Source organism: Podarcis erhardii (genome assembly GCF_964252035.2).
Source record: "Podarcis erhardii genome assembly, chromosome: 8".
Taxonomy (NCBI): Eukaryota; Metazoa; Chordata; class Lepidosauria; order Squamata; family Lacertidae; genus Podarcis; species Podarcis erhardii.
This window is the reverse complement of record NC_138499.1, coordinates 32,964,160-32,985,164: the sequence shown is the minus strand read 5'-3', so window position 1 is coordinate 32,985,164 and position 21,005 is coordinate 32,964,160. Positions and strand designations below refer to the sequence as shown.

Below are 21,005 nucleotides of genomic sequence, written 5' to 3'. Positions count from 1 at the left end.
TGCCAAAGCATTCAAAAGCTTGTCACTATGTGAGTGGGGTCAACCACACACAGATCCTTCCCATCCAGCTGTCACCCTTAATTTTAACCAGGTGGAAACTGCATGGGACAAACCCATGGGATAAGCCTTACAGCACATGGGCAGACCCATTAGTGGCAGTGTGTGATGGAGTCATGGGTAAGGAGCTTTCGTGCTGCTGCTGCTGCTGCTGCAATGTCTGAAGGACATGTTAGTAATATGAAGAAGTAACTCAATGTTTTTAGGACATTTGCAGATGGCAGACCTCCAGTGAGTCCTAAGTATTGCAGACACAGTAGTGGCAAAGGAAAAAAGAAATACTTACTAGTTCACCAGGTTTAGAAATGGTGGTGGTGGGGTTGCCAGTACTGTCACTGAGCAAGCTATGCTGATCCTGCTAGCCTATTTAGACTTGCAGCAATCAAAATGGGGATTACATTAAACAGCAACCAGTCTTCAGGTATCAGGTGTGCTGTTAGAGCAGGAATTTGCAAGAATATCTGAATGGGGTACTTAGAAGCCGCCCAGTGACTTTGATATTGTAGGTTCTTCCATCTTAGGAAGACTTCTAAAGCACATTCAGAACTTAGAAGCCCTCTTCAGGCTTCAGTGAAGCCAAGCTGTGTGAACATGGGGCTTGCAGGTGTGCTCTGACCCCCTTCTACAGTTTAAGACCCCATGCAGACTTTTGGGTGCCTGAATAGGGTTAATGTGTGTATGAAAAGTAAAAGCCTTTCAGTGAAAGAGTCACCATTGACTTTATCAGTATTATTGAAGTGTGGTGAAAGAAAGAGAGAATTCCGTACACACTGCTTGCTTTCATCCCTGCCAAATATTTTATGAGCATATTTTACATAGATATTAATTTGATGTGAACGTTGAGAAAAATGTGAGCACTGAGATCAAACTGTTTGATGTTGTTAATTTTATAAATGTCCCTGCTGCGAAACTGATTTATCCTGAGTACCTTTTCAACTTCCATAAAGGTAAAGGGACCCCTGGCCGTTAAGTCCAGTCATGGACGACTCTGGGGTTGTGGCGCTCATCTCACTTTACTGGCCAAGGGAGCTGGCGTTTTGTCCGCAGACAGCTTCCGGGTCATGTGGCCAGCATGACTAAGCCGCTTCTGGTGAAACCAGAGCAGCGTATGGAAACGCTGTTTACCTTCCCACCGGTGCGGTACCTATTTATCTACTTGCACTTTGACGTGCTTTTGAACTGCTAGGCTGGCAGGAGCTAAATGCATAGGGCACCTTGAATGCGAGGAGTGTTTTTTAATATTGTATTTCCATGGGGAAAAGGTTTATGCTCAGTTAGGATTGCAGAGTCCAGTCCTAAAGAACAGGAATCCAGAAAGGGTTCTAGTTAGGCTTCAAATTAACTGCTTCTCATTTGTATCCTTGAAGGTGAGAGAATTCTGATGGAGATGTAAACTAAACTGAAAACAGAAAACATAGCAGGCAAATACTACCAAATACACTGAGTATGCCTGGCCGCTCAGAGGGCGACTCATCTAAACAGAAATATCTTACATGGTTTCTGGCCTATGCCCAGACTTGAACTCTCAATGCCCAGTACCTACCATACTGACTTCTCTCTCCACTGAAGAATAGAAGTCATTATTTGCGGGATTCTTTGGTGCAACAGATTCAGGCTTCTTTAATGATTCTTTGGCATCTAACTGAATCCCAGATTTGTTGGGGCTTGGCTTCTGAGCTGATGCTACTAGTGCAAGTGCTGAAGATGATGGGTTGGCATGGTCCTCGTCTTCCCCGAGCTCAAATGGGTACCTTGCTGGATTCGGTTTCACGTAATAGCCATGGTAATGATCATGCAACTCCCCATTCTCTGTGTGGATAGGATTGTTGTGGGGTGACAACTTTGGCTGGGGCTTTACCATCATATCCTCCTTCACAGGTGCTTTCGAATAAAGAGGTTTGTTGACCACAGGTGTCACATTTTCACTAGGTAAATTCTTTTTTTCTTGGATTAGTCTGACCTCAGAGGAGGAGTTTTGCTTTTTGCCTTGTTTTGCAGGGGAAGGCTCAGCAGAGGGGAGGGGGCTTTGCCTTGGGCTCTCTTCCGGGGTCCCAGGAGGTGTAGTGCCTTTTCGATAAAAGTGAGGAGATTCTTTTGGTGTAGGTGCTTTTTCCTGAGCTTTTTCTTCAGGGTTTTCCTTAACATCTGCACCTTCTTGAAATCGCTGCTTGATATAATCAGGACCTAAATTTAACAGTGACAAAAGCAATTAAACTTGAGCACTTGTATCAAGCTACTGAAACAAAAATAAGGAGATCAATAACATTTTCCATCTAACAGACTTATAGTTTTTACTCTCTTTTGATGTTGTGGGATATTTTTCTTTTGGATTAATCGCTTTTACAACTTTTTTTTTGAAGAAATAAAATCATAAATACTAGTGGTTTTCTTTTTATGCCCTTCTTTCAGCTAAAACATAGAAAAAGCTTTCATTAGTACTGTATTTACAGATGCAGCTTTCAAATGCTGCTGCTTCCTTGTTTTGTGTTCTCTGTCAACAAATGCACTTGGAAACGTTTCATCAGAAATTGCATTTTGAAATCAAATCAGTGAGCAAGACATCAGAGAAACCCAGGACTCTGCTCCCATTTCCACCCCAGAAAAAGAAATGTGGACACAAGTTCTGATATGACACTTTCTTTTCTACATCCTGATTTCAAAAAGTAAGCCCATGTATACCAAAATTAAAACAGGAGAGTGAGTTGAGGGCAGCCTGAAACAGAACTGTGGCAAAATGCCCAGTGTTTTTACACTGCAAGGTTTCTCCACTTGAAAGCATTGTTTATGGTAACATGTGCAAGTTTCAAAGTCAGTTCTTCCCGAAGCAGCTTCCAGGGTCAAGCAGCTTCATTTCTGGCATTACTATTTCTTTGAATTTCCTTCTTGTCTGCATCTTTCCAGTACTGAAGTACCAAGTAACCCATGCAGAGCCAGTAGATGCAGGCAAAGAAGAGGGCTATCACCTTGCTTCTCCATGTCTTGCGTTTGCATACACAGCCTAAAATAGCATTAGCACTTTTGTGGCTGTATCACATTTCAAATACATGGGCTGAGCCTGCAGTGTTTGCCAGTTCACTTCAATGGGCGTAGGATCACGTCTCTCATCTAATTTGCTGACTCCTATCACCTCTAAGTTTGTTTCACAGTATTACGCTTGATCAAGTTTCTTCCTTCCATTTGATTATTATCTCTTTCTCTTTTGCTTTTTGGCAGTTTTAACTCAGATTGAGCAACATTTACTCCAATTTTCTACCACCGGCTTGCAAGAAAAGGGACCTAAGTGAACCCTTTCTCCAAAGGAGACTTTACTAGTACCATTTGTACTTCTCTATCCCTCTTTGGGCTTTTCGTCTTATTATCACTGACGGCTGGTGAAAACCACAATCGAATTTCAATTTTTATATCAACCTTTTGCTACATATGTCTGCCATGCATTTTTTTAAAACACATTTTTATTTTGGTTTTTAAACAAATACAAATTCTGCCATGCATTCTCAATAAACAGCAACAACAAAAATTCATTTTTTTCATTTCCTATGCATCTACCATAGCCTGATTCTTCTAAAGTTTCTAGAAGCCCTATCTTAAACAACCAGCATAATTTTAGAAGGGAAAGCTGCAGAATTAGTCTCTAGACCTAAAGACTTATGAACAGTATAATAATTTCCAGCACACAGCCCTGAAATTCAACAGTTGTGGAACATAGGTCGGAGCCATCACTGAAAAAGCCCTGGCCCTGGTGGAGGATAGTCTGGCTTCCTTAGGGCCCGGGACCTTTAAGCTGTTATTATTCATGGACCTTAGGATCCTCTGTGGGACATACCATGAATGAAATCCTCAGTGTTTCATTTAATATTTATTTGTTTACATTCATTAGTCATAGGAAATTGGAGGCTGCCTTATACTGAGTCAGACTCCCAGGTCCATCTAGCCCAGTACTGTCAACACTGACTGGCAGCAGTTCTACAGGGGGATTCAGGAAGGAGACACTCTCATTCCTACCTGGAGAGGCTGAGGATTGAATCTTAAACCTGCTGCAAACAAAGCACGTGCTCTACCCCTGAGCTATGGCCACAATGACCTGGTCCTCAAGACAAAACAAATTCCTTCCAGTAGCACCTTAAAGACCAACTAAGTCAGTTCTTGGTATGAGCTTTCGTGTGCATGCACACTTCTTCAGATACACTGAAAAGCTCATACCAAGAACTGACTTAGTTGGTCTTTAAGGTGCTACTGGAAGGAATTTGTTTTGTTTTGACTATGGCAGACCAACACGGCTACCTATCTGTAACTGGTCCTCAAGGTTAGGTTACATTTTCATATGTTTATATATCACTCCTCAGGGATTATTTACAGAGTGTTCACCCCTCCCCCCAATGAACACACAATAACATCAATAAAACAACAGATTAAAAACTACTGCAGCAGAAGAGTTGCTCATCAAATAAAGAAGGCCTGCGAAAATGAAAAATCATCTTTCGGTGCCAAAAATACATTATTGTAGGTGCCAGACAGGCTTCCTGGGGAGAGAATTCCCATAAACAGGAAAGAATGCTGAGAGAATGCAAAGGCACTATAACTGTATACCAGCTCTGTCTCATCACATAACCTAAAAGCATATTGAGAAAAACAAATACAGAAATAAATCCTAACTATGCAAAGGAAAATTCTGGGAATCACAATTAAAATGGTGTTCTTAAAACAAATTAATATAACACGAAAACCCTCTTCCTAGACCGAGTTTGTAAGCAAGGTTCCTAGTTAGGACAAATATTTATGGCAGCTATAAATATATATTTATAATAAAGACAATGAATGTGTCTGGCAATATTCCATGCAGAAGCCTCTAATTACTCATCTCCTGAGCATTTTAAAGGGCCAGTATAAGAAAGGATAGAAAAGTACTGGCAACTTGTTTTCAATTAAGTGTTACGATGCTTAATGCTTTCCCTAGAGATGTAGCTTTTGAAAAAACACACAACTTGCCTCCAGAGTTTCATAGAAAAGACTAAAGAAAACTAGAATGTGCTGTTCCTTGAAAGGCTCAGAATCCAAGAAGAGAATTGATGTTGTTTAAAACTGCACTCTTTCAAAGGGCACATTATTTTTCATGAGAAGCTGGAGAGACATATTTTGTGAATGCAATTATCAGACAGCATTTTCAAGAAACTGAACATGCCCATGGCATTGTGTGTTAAAGGACAGTGAGACATTAGGAGCCTCAATGTACACAAACCATTGGAGAACAGGACTTTGTATCAAATCACGGCCCACGTAGCTTAGTATTGTCTCAGTACTGACTGATAGCGACACTGTGCTGAGGACTGAACTGCAAAACCTTTGTGTGCAGTCACTCCTCCCCACATTTAGTTCACATGCACTGACATTTTTATGGCTAGCTTAGTGTTGTCATATGTTCGGATTTCCCCGGACATTAGTGGGATTTCAGTGGTGGAAGTGACATCTGGGGGGAACTTCCAAAAAGTGGCCGGGATTTTCTCCTAAGTAAAGGTCAACAGATTTTCACTTCTTGAAATATGGCAACCCTAGCTAGCTTACTGTGACAACTCAGCGAGCTCTTTGCTACTGTGTCGATTCCACATCTTGCCCCTAGAATACACCTAATATGCCTGTACATTTATTATCACATAGCACGTATGAAGTTTATATATTTTTCTAATGATTCAAATAGCTGAGTAACAAAAATAAGTAACTCCCTCTTGCTCACTTTAGTTATGCAACATTTTCTGACATTCAGTAAAAAGATTACAACAGTAAAAATATGAAAAACTACTGCAAGGATGGCATAAGCAACAAACAGTTGTATAGCTGTAAAAATTAGACCAATAAATATTTTTTTACTCATAATATCTGGCAGAGATTCCTTATATTCAGTTTTAGTGTAAGAACTGACACAGTTTTAGTGTAAGAACTGACACATTTGTTTCATAGGTAATATTTTCAGCCAATGAGCTAACTGATGTTGGTACCGTACTTTGAAAACTGGGGAGACTGTTTTAATTTCAGTATATATGGACTCTTTAAGTGGATTGCGCTCACTTGCATTCAAGGGGAAAAAGACGCTCAAATAAGGCAAGATGCTAGCTGTCTTCAGTTTCTTTTCTTTCCATAAAAAACCCCACAGTCTTGTGGAGTTCCTATGTGCAGATGTGTACTCATTAAAGGACAGATTGCTTGCTTTTCATGCTAAGCATTTCTAGTCAAGAAAAGGGTAAAATTACATTTCCCCACAATATTGTCTTTCAGGACAATTTGACACAACAAGAGACTGTTGCCTAGCTACAGTCAGGAAGTGCAGAGAGCTGCCATGGCTAGAAATGGGAACTGTCAGATTTTTGTGCTGATGTCACAAATGAAGAGCAGGTTGATGGGTAAGGTGTGATGTGTATTTAAGCTTCAGGGCAGCTCAATCCATCCAGCAAACCTACAGTGTCCCCCTGACTTGGAAAAAAATACGAAGGCTTGGACTATGCTTACCTACGTGGAAGATGTACGTTCTGGCTTCTAGCTCTAGCTTATTAGCATTCAGCTGCCTAAGGTCTAAACTAGGCAATATGGCAAGGTTCCATGATCAAATCTACTATTCCTTCTAGCAGCTTCACTCCCATAGCACCAATTTGTCAGCATATGCTCACACATTTCCACGGTCTCATCTAGTTTTGTCCTAAGGTCTATGACTGGCAGGGAGGACTGAAGCTATCTGATGCATCATTGAATTTTTGTAGCACCTATCAGCAAGCTTTGGAGCTATTACAATCTAACTGACTTAGGAAACAGAAACAACTGGGAAATGGTTATCTGTGGATAACAACTTTGAAATTCTTTTCTTTCTTCTGAAACATTTAGAATTCCAATTTTTAAAAACTTTTTATTTGCCAAGTACTTAAGGCTGGGTGTTTGGTTTTTGTTTTTGTTTTTGGTAAATAAGAGTCTGTTAAACAGGCGACATCATTTATGCATATGTTACATCAGAAATGTTTTAAGCTACATATTATTATATCAGAGTAGATCTTAGCTGGCTCTAGAAAAGGTGAAAACATATTTCAAACTTCTAACATGAAGAAAGTAAGCACCTATCTATAAATAAGTAACATAGCAAGGGCTTTAAATTACAAGAGCTTTACAGTGGCATTACTACAGGCTCATATATCTTCTTGTGTAGAAATGCCGATATACATTCAGGCAGCTGGTGTAGCATTCGGAATGAGGGCTCCAGTTCAAGTCTCAGGTCAGTTATAAACTCACTGGCCTTAGACAAACTATCTCTCAGCCTCATGCTGCATTACCCTAGTATGAAGATGATATTGCTCAATAATATGGGTCCTAAGTAATGTCCTTTTAAAAATGATTTCATGATGGAACAGATATGGAAACCTTACACTGTATTAGCTTGTTCTCTTTCAGATAATGCAACACCTTAAACATGCATAAACTTAGACAGAACAGTCCTCTGAGGACACGTTAAGTATCTTGCTTAATATCTGGATTAAGGAGCTGAATATGAATCAGGACCCAAGAATATATGCCAAAGGTCACATGAACCTTTCAGGCAGATATTCTGTAGAACATGTCATTTATTTTCTTTCCATGTTAGCCTTTGAAATGGAAGTACTAAGCCACGCTTTGGTATTCAGGGGAAGACATGGATAAGAACATTTTTTTATCACGGTACTGTATTTCTTTAAGCCATGTTCCAGTTTCATGACACAAATCTTTGACCTGCTGGTTAAAGAGCCTCCTGCCATGTCACTGGGATCAGTATGTGGGCCAGTGAAGAAATGGTTATATTTGGTATCTATTGCAGCATCACTTTTGCAGGGATTGTTGAGCAGTGCCTTAATATGTTTATTTCTGTAAATCCTCATGCCTTCTGCAAATCACAAAACCCAGAGCATTGCAATGTTGTGGAAGCTGTGACATAATGTCCACTTGATTGTGCAACAAAAATCAACTGGTACAATGGGAATTTTGGGTTGTTTTCTCCCTGCCCCCCCATCCATCTGTTTAAAATGATGCAGAAAACATCATTCGCCTGCAAATTCACTCAATTCCCATGTTACCTGGCTGGTAGAAACCCGGGGAAAGTTCTCTGGCAACTGCTCTGGCGATGTCACACTCCTGACGAGCAGATTGGCTGGCTTGATCTGCAGCATCAGCTTTAGCCCTTGCGTGCGCAGTTCTGTAGAAGGCATTAAAAATGTGTATGAGCACAGCCGTCCTTTGTATCAATACAAGTAATTCATATAAATATGAAAAAAGCCCATTTAGTCCAGCATCATTCTCCCAGGGGGCAACCACATGCCCCTGGGAAGCCCAAAAGCAAAGCAACTTGTGATTCCTGGCAACTGGTATTCAGAAGCCTATTGCTGCCAACAGTGGAAATAAGCCATAGTCATTGTGGCTAGTAGTCACTGATAGCTACTACAGAAAATTCAACACACCAATTTTAAAGGCAATATGCAATATACCACACAAGGCATATTACCGCTACAGGAAAAAAAAGCAGAGCAATGTAAAGGTAGCAGAGTGCTTAAAATGCCACAATATTGTTGTTTTTGCTAACAAATTTACTATGGCAAAAGTTCATGTGGACCACTGTGTTGTTTTTGCTACAATAAGCTAACATGGCTACTACCCCCTGGATCCCCCCTCCCCCGAGCATTTGACACAAACCATTCAGCACCATGGATCAAATTCATAGGGGCAGAGAGCTATAAATAGTTGGGCATCAGTTTGAAGAACAAAAGCAGCCGAAAAAGTAACATAAGAAAAGATGGGCGCACATCTGAAACCTTATTTGCCCTTGCTTGCATTTGTTGTTACCTCAATCACATTGACACAGTTGGTCCAAAGATCAAGGAAGAATAACAGGAGGAACTGTACTGGTAACATGTGTCACAGGTAAAGTATAAAAGGTGAGAGGCAGACAGTATGAGAATATATAACAGTATACCATTTTCCCAAGAAGCATGTGAATAAATCACAAAATGTAAAAAATAATTTGCCTTCTTCTGTTCTTCTCCATGTGAGTCCTTTTAAAGGAATCCTGGGAACTGAAGTTTGTTAGGATGCTAGGAATTGCAGCTCTCTTGGAGAGTGAGAGCGAGCAAGCGAGCACATCATCATGCCAGCTTGCCTCATATCCCACCCAGCCCCTTCATCTATGTGTATGTATGTGGATAGAGTGAGAGGTTTGAAGAGGATAGTCTATTTGATGGAGAACTCTGCACAACGAGGCTTCTAAATTACAGAAGCACTTACATGTACAGAGCATGGTCCCTTCTTCTGACCTTTACTTTCCTGTGCATTAAAGACATTGCAGACAGGGATGTGATTCTGCTCTCCCTCCCTCCATGCAATAATTTTTGGAGAAGAGTGCCTGAAAGGTGTTTTAGTATACATATTTGTGTGGGTACATCTCCATGTCTGCAAATGAGATTGTGATAAGTACCTTGAGAGTGTGGTATGAAGGAGAAACCACCAGAGCCCCAATTAGAAGATGAGTGGAGGGTCCTCCTTTCTCTTTGGGCAGAGTCCAGAAGCCCAGCTCATCAATGGGCTTCCTAGCTGTAACCCATATAGTATAAAGTAGGCTTAGCCTACTGGGGCACCCTCCAGATCTTTTGGACTACAAGTCCCATCAGCCTCAGCTAGCGTGGCCAATAGCCGCAATGATGGGAGTCCAAAATGTCTGGAAGGAACAACATTAGACTGTTCCAGGTATGAAAGCTTTTGAAACTTGACTGAATAAATATTGTAAACGGATGCAAAGCCGGTCAAAATACAAATCTCTCAAAAGGCAAAAACAGTCCTTCAGTGTGAAAAAGAAGATGCATTGTTATTCCCACCCTGCCCACAAACACAAGAGTTCCTTATTTCCCATCCACGTAGCAAACTATCTTTACTTCATTTTCCAATACATTTTCATGTCTCGCACTTGTGTGTAACCAACCTTTTCTGTCAACAATACATATAAAAATACATATACCGAAGCAGTATGTCATCACATATGCAAGCAAGGGAACAGCCTTTTGCACTCATAAACACAAATCTTGTCTTGATTTTTATGTTAAAACCTAGCTTCAATAAGTTATCACACCATTTCCCATTTATCTTCACTCTTTATCTTTTTCTACTGTTCTTCTAACTATCATTGACATTTATGCCAATTCAACACATGCTAAAACTCTCAAGCTCTGGCAGTCCCTCTTTTCTGCCCTGACCTGCTGTTCACCCTATGCTTGGGCCCCTGCCTTCTGCTTTTCTCTTTTCCCTCTATGGCCTCCCATAGCACTTGGCTCTCACCCATTCTTCCTGACATTTGTCCTCTCACTCTCTGCCAAACCAGCAAGTAGAGAGTGGCATTTGAGGTTTGTTATAATTTATGCCATTCTTTCCGTAAGACTTCCTTTCTCCCTTCTGATTCTGAATCTCAGCTGCTTCTGCTAGACACGGGGGGGGGGGGGTGTTGTCTCTGTTTTGAGTTATTTTGCAAATTACTTTCATTCAAGAGCTGCTTCACACATTAAGGATTTACCACTGTTAAGTACAGTAAAACCATTTGTACACACATGCAATTTGATCTGCATGCATGTAACATAGATACACATTTGGAAGTTAGAGTCCCTCCTTTCTCCTGCCTCATCAGAAGGCTTCTTATGCTAACAAAATTTGGGGAGGAGAAGTTCCCTTGTACAAGTGGAAGTCATTCTACAAGTGCAATGACTTAACTGAATTCAACCCTGGGTGTCTATTTTTATATATAAAGTATTAATGTGTATATAATAGACTGGTATTTTCAATGTTTTACAGGTGATTTTTACTCAAACTGTTACATAACAATATAATATATGTATTATTCTGGATGATTTCCCTTCACCTTCACTGGATTTTTCCATACTCATACTAGAGTTTGAAAAATTCTTTCTTTCTCTGTTGAAAGAATGGAATTTTTTGCTTGCAGAGAACCACTTGCACCAGTCTATACTGACTTGCGAACAGGTGTATGCATGGCTGGTAAACAATGAAAAGCACCAATTTTGCCTCAGACTTTGCTGGATGATGTAAGGAGAAAGGTAAGGTGACCCTTACTTCTCCATGCACAGAGCTGCAGTTGCTGTTTCACAGAACCATGGAACCCTAGAATTGTAGAGTTGGAAGGGGTCACAAGGGTTATCTAGTTCATCCCCTTGCAATGCAAGAAGTTTTTGCCCAACCCAGGGCTCGAACCCACAATCCTGAGATTAAGAGTCTCATGCTGTACCGACTGAGTTATCCTGAGCCTAAACAAGCTCCTGGGAGAGAAGTGATTTAGAGAATAAAGAATTTTGGACAATATGGTTCTAGGTCCAACGCCAGGTCTTTTCTTCTAAGTCTAGCAGCACCAAGCAGGGGATTACTGATGCTGTGTTCTGTTGAACAGATCATCCTTCTGGTAAGTGCAGACTCCTACACAGTGGGACATTTATCAGAACTCTTGTGCGTCACATCTTTGTACAGAAAGTACTGACAGATGGAATAAGAATGTGCTGTTTCTGTCATCACTGTTATGGGTATATCTACTCGTCTTATAAAAAGAACCTCTTCAGTTTTCACTTTTTAAAATAGCTCCAGAATTAAAATATATTAAAATCAATTGATCGTTTTGAGTATGTTGAGCTATTTCCCACATTTCACTAAGAGAACCTGGAATGAATTTTCCAGGTATGAATTAAGATTCTGAATGCCTTTGTTGGGGGTTAAAATACGCACCCAGAATTCAATGCTGGCCAAGTCCCTTTACTTAACAGCACAGACGAGTGAAGCCATACATACACCAGGTTTGAGAAATCAAAACAGTCCTGTGTATGTGGATTACATCTATGTATCTCTTTTAGAAAAATAATGTGAGGGCTATCTTTTCTAATAAAATCTGAAACCCATATTCCCATAATTTGGTTGCTCCAACCCTTTAACACTCAGTGTATAAACTTTGATAAATTAATCCATATAAAATTGAAAATGACATATATTCTGCAACACTACACAGGTAAATATCAAAATTAAAGGTATAGTAAAAAGTATTACCCAACTCCAAATGCCCAGCACATAAATATATCGCTTCCAGTATACATGAGTCTCATCACGGTGCCAAAAAATATAAAACAAATAACATTAACAATGAACAATATATAAATGGCCTAAGGTAAAATACCATTATGATAATGGAATCATGTAACAATAATTAAATTGTGTTATCCTATAAAGGCCCAATACTTACTTGGAGGGGAGAAAGCCAGTTAGACAACGAAAATTATCAATTGCACTGCTCCCCACACCACCGTGTCTTGTAAGTAAATAACAATATTTCCATTAACTGCCTTCATCAATGCTGCTGCAGAAGCAGTTTCTCCTAGTCCAGGTTTCCTTCCCTTGGTGGCAATTTTATTTACTTCTTTATAAGATTTTAACAAGGCAGAAAGAGAAGACTCACAATTCTGTTTCCTGCTTTTGTTTGCAAGATCAAATATATCATTAAAGATCTAGCTTAAAATTTCACCTTAATCCATTGAAATCAATTCTAAAGACTAGGTGGGGTTGGAGTTGTTCCTTCAAGCTGTTGCTTGGCCCTGTGCACGCGTGCTCCCACCCCTAAATTGTTCACAGTATTGCAGGGCCATGATGTCATAGCTTTTCTCCCCTCTTTTGATACCAGGAGGCAAGTTCCAGTGAATGAATTAAGAGAAAGACTGACCAGTGTCAAAGTGATAATTCTTTTAACTCTACAGAATCACATGCTACCTCTGTTGTTAGCATGGATTTTTCGCAAACAGGGAAAAGGAAAGGAGAGAGCAGCAGCAAGTATAGACTGCTGGCAGCAGGCTTAAGTGACTGCAAAGTCTACCTCCAAGTACAGTGGTACCTCTGGTTACCTACTTAATTCGTTCCGGAGGTCCGTTCTTAACCTGAAACTGTTCTTAACCTGAGGTACCACTTTAGCCAATGGGGCCTCCCGCTGCCGCCACATCGCCGACGTGCGATTTCTGTTCTCATCCTGAGGTAAAGTTCTTAACCCGAGGGGCTACTTCTGGGTTAGCGGAGTCTGTACCCCGAAGTGTTTGTAACCTGAGGTGTTTGTAACCCGAGGTACCACTGTATGAGATTCAGGGAAGAGAGAAGGAAGAGCTGGTTGGAGAAAGAAATACAGAACTTGTGAAAACAGGGTGGGTTGCATTGCAAAGCAACAAGCCGAGAAAGAATTTGTGGGAAATAAGGCATATGATTTAGTCATTGGCAAGCTGGCTGTTCAGTTCACCAAATGTTAGCTTACCAACAGCCTTAAATAAAACTTTTATTAAAAGTTGTTGCTACTGAGTGGTATCCACTGTTCATGGTGTAAGCTTTCAGTCAGAGAAAGAGAGTTATGCGTCTATGAATGGAGCAACACTGGAGCTCATCCACTATCTTCACATTTTAAAAAAGCCTGCAGTATCCTAAGAATGCATTTCTCTTCTCTTGTTTCCGATTGTGTAATGGGTTTGAGAGCAAACTATTGGGCATGGTTTACTACAATATGAGTAAACATACATATGCGCCATGATGAGCACAACAAAATGTAAGCCAATTTAATTGTACACTTAGTGGGAATTTTACTACTGCAGGAATCTTCACATAATTCACAAGCACTTAATCTTAAAACAAAGAAGATTGGGGGGGGGTAGTGTTTACATTTTATGCATCTATTTATTACGCCACAACAGGATATGTACTGAGTTCTTTAAATTAGTGGAATTTAAGGAGCCTAGTGACATGCAACAATACAACTTCAAATCTATCTGTCTATCTATCTGGCTATCATCTACCTACCTACTTACCTATATCTATCATCTATCAACATTTCCTATAGTTACCTGACACTTAAAGCAAAATGTAACTTTTATAAAAGATGTGAAGAATCACAGCCTAACGAATTCCACCTTCATGGTCGTATGGTCCCCCATGAACACCTATAGACAATTTCCAGTCTAACCTATCCTTACCTGCCTAACAGGAGTATAGGAAGTTGCCTTATATGGACTCCTTATATGGAGTCAGAGCACTGATCCATCTATCTCAGTTCTGTCTATGCTGACTGGCAGCAGCTCTCCAGGATTTCAGTCACAGGACATTCCCAGCTCTACCTGCAGGTGCCAGATTAAGCCTGTGCCCTTTCCCAAACATAAACATTGACACCTATGTCTTGGTGATTGAAATGCAAAAAATAATACAATACCTCAATATACTCCTGATCATAACAAGTATATTAAAAGCCTTTGTATACAGGAATTGTAGGTCTGCTCATTTGTTTTTAACAGGTGTTCACTGCTCCAAAAAGTTCAGTTTGTTCCCTATAATAAAGTTCTACTAATAAAGCATGCTTTCCAAGCTGAGATAAATGACTCAAGCCTTTGGTATCAAACGCTGAATATCAATATTTTAAAGTGTTATTTCCCATGATCAGCCTTTGTTTACAAGCACATAATTTCCACTGATCTGAAAAGACATTATGTTTGGATAGGATGATGGAAAGGTTTTTTTCTTCAGCAAGTAAAGTAAAACTGCAACACACTGCAAACTAGCTACCATTAAGCAAATGGAAAATTTGTCACAAATCCAAATACATTTCAAGTAGATCCTTTAAAGCAAACTCTAACGTTCCGAATTAAGCGAGTACTTAGCTCTGTCCTGTACACTTTCATTGAAACGCTTCACTGAATTTTAAAACATGACCACCACATGACCTATACCTAGTTATGCCGGTGGACTGATCAACCTACATCAAATGGCTGAATGATTAATGTGCTTTAGAGAGACACCAGGTACAAAGTGACCCAGCCTATCATCACATTAGCATTATTTTCGAAGTAGAGAGCCCAAAATTGTTCAGAAACGAATATCTACTTTAGGTCAAAGAGTCAGAGCTCTCTACAGAGTAATACAATCATTATACCATGAGTTTTAAAGAGTCTACTTCTCTATTAGGATGCAACAGCACAGAGCAGTGGCTCTCTGAGCTTCTTGGGCTTGCTGATCAGAAGGTTGGCAGTTCGAATCCTGGCAATGGGGTGAGCTCCTGTTGCTCTGTTCCAGCTCCTACCAACTTGGCTGTTTGAAAGCACGCTAGTGCAAGTAGATAAATAGGTACCGCTGCGGTGGGAAGGTAAATGGCATTTCCGTGCGGTCTGGTTTCCGTCACAGTGTTCCGTTGCAGCAGAAGCGGTTTAGTCATGCTGGCCACATGACCCGGAAAGCTGTCTGTGGATAAACGCTGGCTCCCTTGGCCTGAAAGCGAGATGAGCGTTACACCCCAGTCGCCTTTGACTGGACTTAACTGTCCAGGGTCATTTACCTTTACCTTTTACCTGTTAATCAAAAAACGATTTCATGACTCAGTTCTGTCTCTGCAGATGTTTCTAATGCATTAACTGTGGCTGTGTTTACGTGTAATGATAAGCCATGGACAGCTAGTGTATTTGATGGAGGCATTAGTAAATCTGCCAGATGTGGAAGGCTCCATTTCAATAGGCATATTCTTCTCCTTTCCACAAGTTCCAAGGAGAACTTGCTTTCCACATGATGTTTGAACAGACACTGCATAGACCATCAGCATTGCTAGCTGGTAGGGGTATAGTTTTCTTCTTCAAGTTGAGGCCTCTCTAGCAAGCAGATCAGTTGCATCTCTTAAGATGAACCCTGGAGGATAAAGCCAAAGGCCATCATCCTGTTTCTTGCAGTAGCCAACCCTATGAGTATGGGAGAACCTCCTTTCTAACTTGCTTTTGAAGCCTTCTAGGTTGGTGGCCATCATTACAGCTCGTGGGAGCAAATCCCATACTTTAACTATGGGCTATGTAAAGAAGCACAGTACAGTACAGTAGTTTCTTCTGTCCATGTTCTCAACACTATGCATAATTCTATTCAGCTCTATCATTTCCTTTGAACATCACTTGTCTTTTCCCTAAACTAAAATGCCTCTGACATTGTAACTTTTTCTCATAGTCAAAACTGTTCCAGGTATTTTGGCTGCCTTTTCTATTCCTTTCTCAACACTAAAATATCATTTTGGAGATGCGTCAACCAGACGTATACACATATTCCAGTTATACATCTAAGACTGTGTATAAGGCATTTACGACATTGGCAATTTTAAGTCCTCTTTCTAGTGACTCCTTACATAGAATTCACCTTTTTTATAGAGTGGAGAGATTACAGGGGTTTGGACTAGATGGTTCTCTGAGTCCCTTCCAACTCTTACAATTCTATGATTCTATGAAGTTGCTCAGATTTAGATCCTAAAAAGGGAAACGATGAATATTGAGATTGCTGCACAGTGTTGACTCTGGAAGGCATTATGTTTAATAGGCTTGAGCCTGAAAGATTTTCATGAGGTGATTAGGATATCTAAAAAAGGTCAGCTAATTTGATTCCTGGAAAGGATAAAAGCCCATAGAGGCCTGATGGCTTTAAATGAAACACCATGTTGAAAGATTGAGAGGCCAATGAGGAATAGTTTGATCCTGAAAAAAATGGATCTTTACTCCACTACTATGAACACATCATAGTATTAAAATGAACAACAGTGGTTTACAGAGCACAGCTAGAACAAGAGATCCAATACAGTATGGGCAACAATGTTTTGGAATTATAGCAAGGTGTACACTTAACAGGGATAGAGAAAGCTTGGTGTGGACCATTTCCCCCTCCACTTATTTGCAAAAGTAAAACAAAACATTCATAATATTATTATTTTTTGTTCAGTGGGTTAATCCAGCAAAGTAGAGACAGAATGTGTAAAAAAAATTACACTCAAATGTTTCAGGAAAATAATAATAGTCATGAATGCTCAAGGAGGAAGGATGGGGTGGGAGGAACATAAAACAAATGAAAAATATCCCAATTAAGAAGCACCTTTGCAAATGTGAAATGCCACAGAAGTTAAACATTTCCCTTTATGTGGATGACATCAACATCTTGACAAGGTAAAGAAGCGAAGTATAACTAAAAGCAAAGCTATTGTGTGATTAATTTTTTTCAGCACAGAGACCCAAAGTTGTTCTGCCCAAATTGGTTAAGCACATACAGTACTGGCTCTAAAATAGAGACTAAACCATGGCTGACCACCCAGAGCAAGAAATAACAAACAGAAAAGGGAATAAGACATCTGGTTAAGTTTACTGTTTCAGGCTGTGATAAACACAGATAAGATTATTTACTTTAGCAGGACAGCATACCTCTATAATTAAAAAGCAAAGTATGATTTGTGTTTCAGACCTACTGGTTTTAGTCAGGTGTAAACTCATTCATAAATTTAAATCAATTACTCAATCTATTAAAATGCATATAATTGACTAACTAAAAGTTATTAACCCAGAGACCAAAAAAATAAACAGAGAGGCATTTACATGCAACCCTGCCCTAAAGAAATGCAGAACTGAAATTACCTTAAGTCTCCACTATTGCAAAAAATAAAATTGTCTATAACCATAAACCAGTTTCTAACTAAACTCCAACTAAACAATCACAAATTATTAAATAAAGCCATGGCTGGATAATGCAGCAATATTAAGAATACATTGGATAAAAAACAAAAAAGCAAAGTACCGTACTTTTCTGTATATAAGGCTGTTTGTTTTTACTGAAAAACTATGTTTAAAATAGGGGGTTGTCTTATACATGGGTAGTGCCTAGGGGAGACTTGGGATTGGATGATGGCGCGAACCGGAGATGTTCTGCAGTGTGTTACTGGTGTCTTTGGCAAGGGGTGGTGTTGATTGGCTGTTGCTGCGGCAATTAGGCGGGCAAGAGGCTGCTTCTGCTGGTGAGGGGACAGGCGTTAGGAGGCTGTTTGCTCCGTGTGCGAGTGTTACCGTTGGCCAGGCAGGTGAGTGATGGGCAATCTCCCCCCCATCTTCTAAATTTTTAGGGGGCGTGTTATACATGGGGGGGATGTGTGTGTTATACACAGAAAAATACGGCAAATCAGATAGCCAGGATTATGGCCCAGAGACAGAAATGGAAAGACAGATAATAGGAACTCTGTTTCCAATTTTGTAATATGCACCTCTCGAGTAAGCAAGGCAGATGCCTCTTGGTTAAAGGAAAAAGCAACTATACTTAATCTCGTGACCAGCAGCAAACTCGAGTGTGTTTGAAAGAAAACTTTAACAAATAAAGTAAACATACTAGAAGTTCCTTTTCAGTCCAAGATTTTTACTCACAAAGAGTGAAAAGTACAGTCTTAATTAGTGATTTATTTATTGCTGTAATTTATCAGCTAAATGCTTGCAGCTTCTAATAACCCTATGCTTACACTTAATGGGAGTGTTTTGCATCTGAACCTCACTCAGTTTTAAAATGTATTAAATCCTAATGCTCATTATCTTAATGTTCATAAACATGAAAGCTCCACTTTCCATCACAGTAGTCTATTGAGATATGGGCCTTATTTGGATGTAATAGTTGACAGGGACTGTAAATGGACACATTTACAAATGGGAAAAGCTGTTGAGGGCACCAAACATACACTGCAACCACACAAAACATACACATGGCAACCAATTCTATTGGCTATGATAGAGTTCTTGTTTCATGTATAATTTCTGTATGGGAGGGGGCCCTGCAGCTTCATGGGCAACATGTTGGTAATCCCTAGTTCAGCATTATAGGAAAAAGCTCTACTGAGTCTGTGGCTAGTATGCCTCCTCTTCCTCTTCTGGTGCAGATGTGAGGCAATCGGAAGCTTCCACTTGTGCTTTAGATCAGGCTTCCTCAACCTTGGTCCTCCAGATGCTTTTGGCCTACAACTCCCATGATCCCTAGCTAGCAGGACCAGTGGTCAGGGATGATGAGAATTGTAGTTTCAAAACATCTGGAGGGCCGAGGTTGAGGAAGCCTGCTTTAGATTAACTGCAACTTGTCACAATTAATCTGAAATGGAAGTCTATGCAATAATATCCAAAAATCCTTTGGAGATTTCCCCCACTCTGCAATGGCCAGATGGCAGAATTGAGCTATGGGAATTCAGTCAACGAACAGCCTAAAAGATCAAAACATTATGGATATTCAAAATACCTTTCTTTAGAATCAAAGCACACCAAGAGAATTTTGTTGAAACAACACTGAATAATTTTCTATTTATGTTTGTGCAAAGGATGAGCCATAATATAGCCTATGAAATATTACTCAGCTAAGAAATATTCAGCTAAAAGATAGCCTTTTGACAGTATTACTTATTTATAAAAATTCTAATCTGCCCTTCATAGAATCATAGAGATGGAAGGGACCGTGAGGGTCATCTAGTCCCATCACCTGCAATGCAGGCATCTCCACTAAAGCATCCATAGTAGGTAAGGATTCAGCTTGCGGATTGGGTCCAGTTTATCACCACTACCTTATTGTCTGCATCCCTTTTGGTGGAATTCCAGCATCCTGTTCTCACAGTGACCAGATGCTGATGGGAAGCCTGAAAGCAGGTCCCTGAAGGCAACAACACTCTCTTGAGAACCCCTGCATCTGGTATTCTGAGGCATACTGCCTCTGACAGTGGATGTAGACATTGCATCTTTATGCTGGCTAATCATTTTCTGACTGGCACTTGTGAAAGCAAGAGAGTTCTGCCAGGAGAAAAGGTAATAACCCTAACTCTAGGTGGTTCTACTGCATACAAGAGAAAGCAAAGAGGCAACTGAAGGATCAGGATCAGGATATTCTTCCACAGTAAGTTTGTTCAATGCCACTGGTTTGTGGCACTAGTTTCAATCAAGGCTGGCATTAGACAGCACAACAGCACAACACTAATTTATATTACTCCCTGGAAAAGACCCTGATGTTGGGAAAGATTGAGGGCACAAGGAAAAGGGGACGACAGCAGATGAGATGGTTGGACAGTGTTCTTGAAGCTACCAGCATGAGTTTGACCAAACTGCAGGAGGCAGTGGAAGACAGGAGTGCCTGGCGTGCTCTGGTCCATGGGGTTACGAAGAATCGGACATGACTAAACAACTAAACAACAACAACAAATTTATATTACAGGGTTTGGTCCTTTTAGCAAGGCAAGAAATCATTTACAAACCAGTCAGTAGTTAATCTACAATGCAAAGCACAATCCTGAAATATTTCAGTCACAGGATCATACTTTCCAGAAGTTTCATGATATAAAAAACCCAATGTATTTATGAAGTCACAGGTGAAATAATTTCAGTAATTAAGTAGCATATCTAAATAGCTTATGGTTAGAAAATTGAAATTAAAATTACAGAAACATACCATGCATGCAAAAAGAAATAATCGTGCACTTACTAGTTCCTTGTTTGGGTTCAGAATGCATCAAATCTTGCTTGCTTTGATATTCATACATTTCCAAAAATATTCATTATCATCAGCATCATTATTACACATGATGTGTTTTTGTAGAGATGTGTTATGACCTTTCCATATTAACCTGAAGCATCATTTCATTTTAACTTAAGCTGAATGGTTTACTCTATTTTCTTTAACTTTTAATTCAGTTTCTAATGTATAAATGTAAGCAAAACAAAGTGATTGACTGTCTAAGACTACAGTATCTTTTAATATACACTTCCAATCACATGTTCTGCAGTTTATTAAAAAAATTAGCCACACAGACAGTCAAATACACCCAGTTAGCATGCATATTGCCTGCATATATTTAAACTACAGTATGTATTTGCCTAATTGGCTCATAGTAGCAACTGGCCACACCAGAAAGGAGAGGCCACACACATTACAAGTCTGAAACAGTCACCAGTCAGTTTGGCAGCTAAGGGCAGATCGACCCAATTATGGTAATTCAGATGTAATTGTACCAACCCACCTTAAATATTTAAGAAGGAAAATAGCATCAACCCATGAAGGTCAGAGTCATCTACCTTTAAAAATATTTTTTGCCT

The 21,005-nt window shown here is 39.9% G+C and overlaps 1 protein-coding gene across 3 annotated transcripts in view; it reads right to left on the bottom strand.

The window, feature by feature from the left end:
* The window catches only part of JPH1 (junctophilin 1), a 59,542-nt gene that overhangs the window by 7,967 nt on the left and 30,570 nt on the right, over nt 1-21,005 (bottom strand). For all 3 annotated transcript variants that reach the window (XR_014159510.1, XM_081874299.1, XM_081874298.1), the window contains exons 3-4: nt 8,139-8,257; nt 1,601-2,241 (exon numbers count right to left, since the gene is read on the bottom strand). Coding sequence is in view for 2 of the 3 variants with exons in the window: in XM_081874299.1 (XP_081730425.1) it covers nt 1,601-2,241; nt 8,139-8,257 (760 nt within the window). In the remaining variant the exon portion in view is untranslated. The remainder of the gene's footprint in view (nt 1-1,600; nt 2,242-8,138; nt 8,258-21,005) is intronic.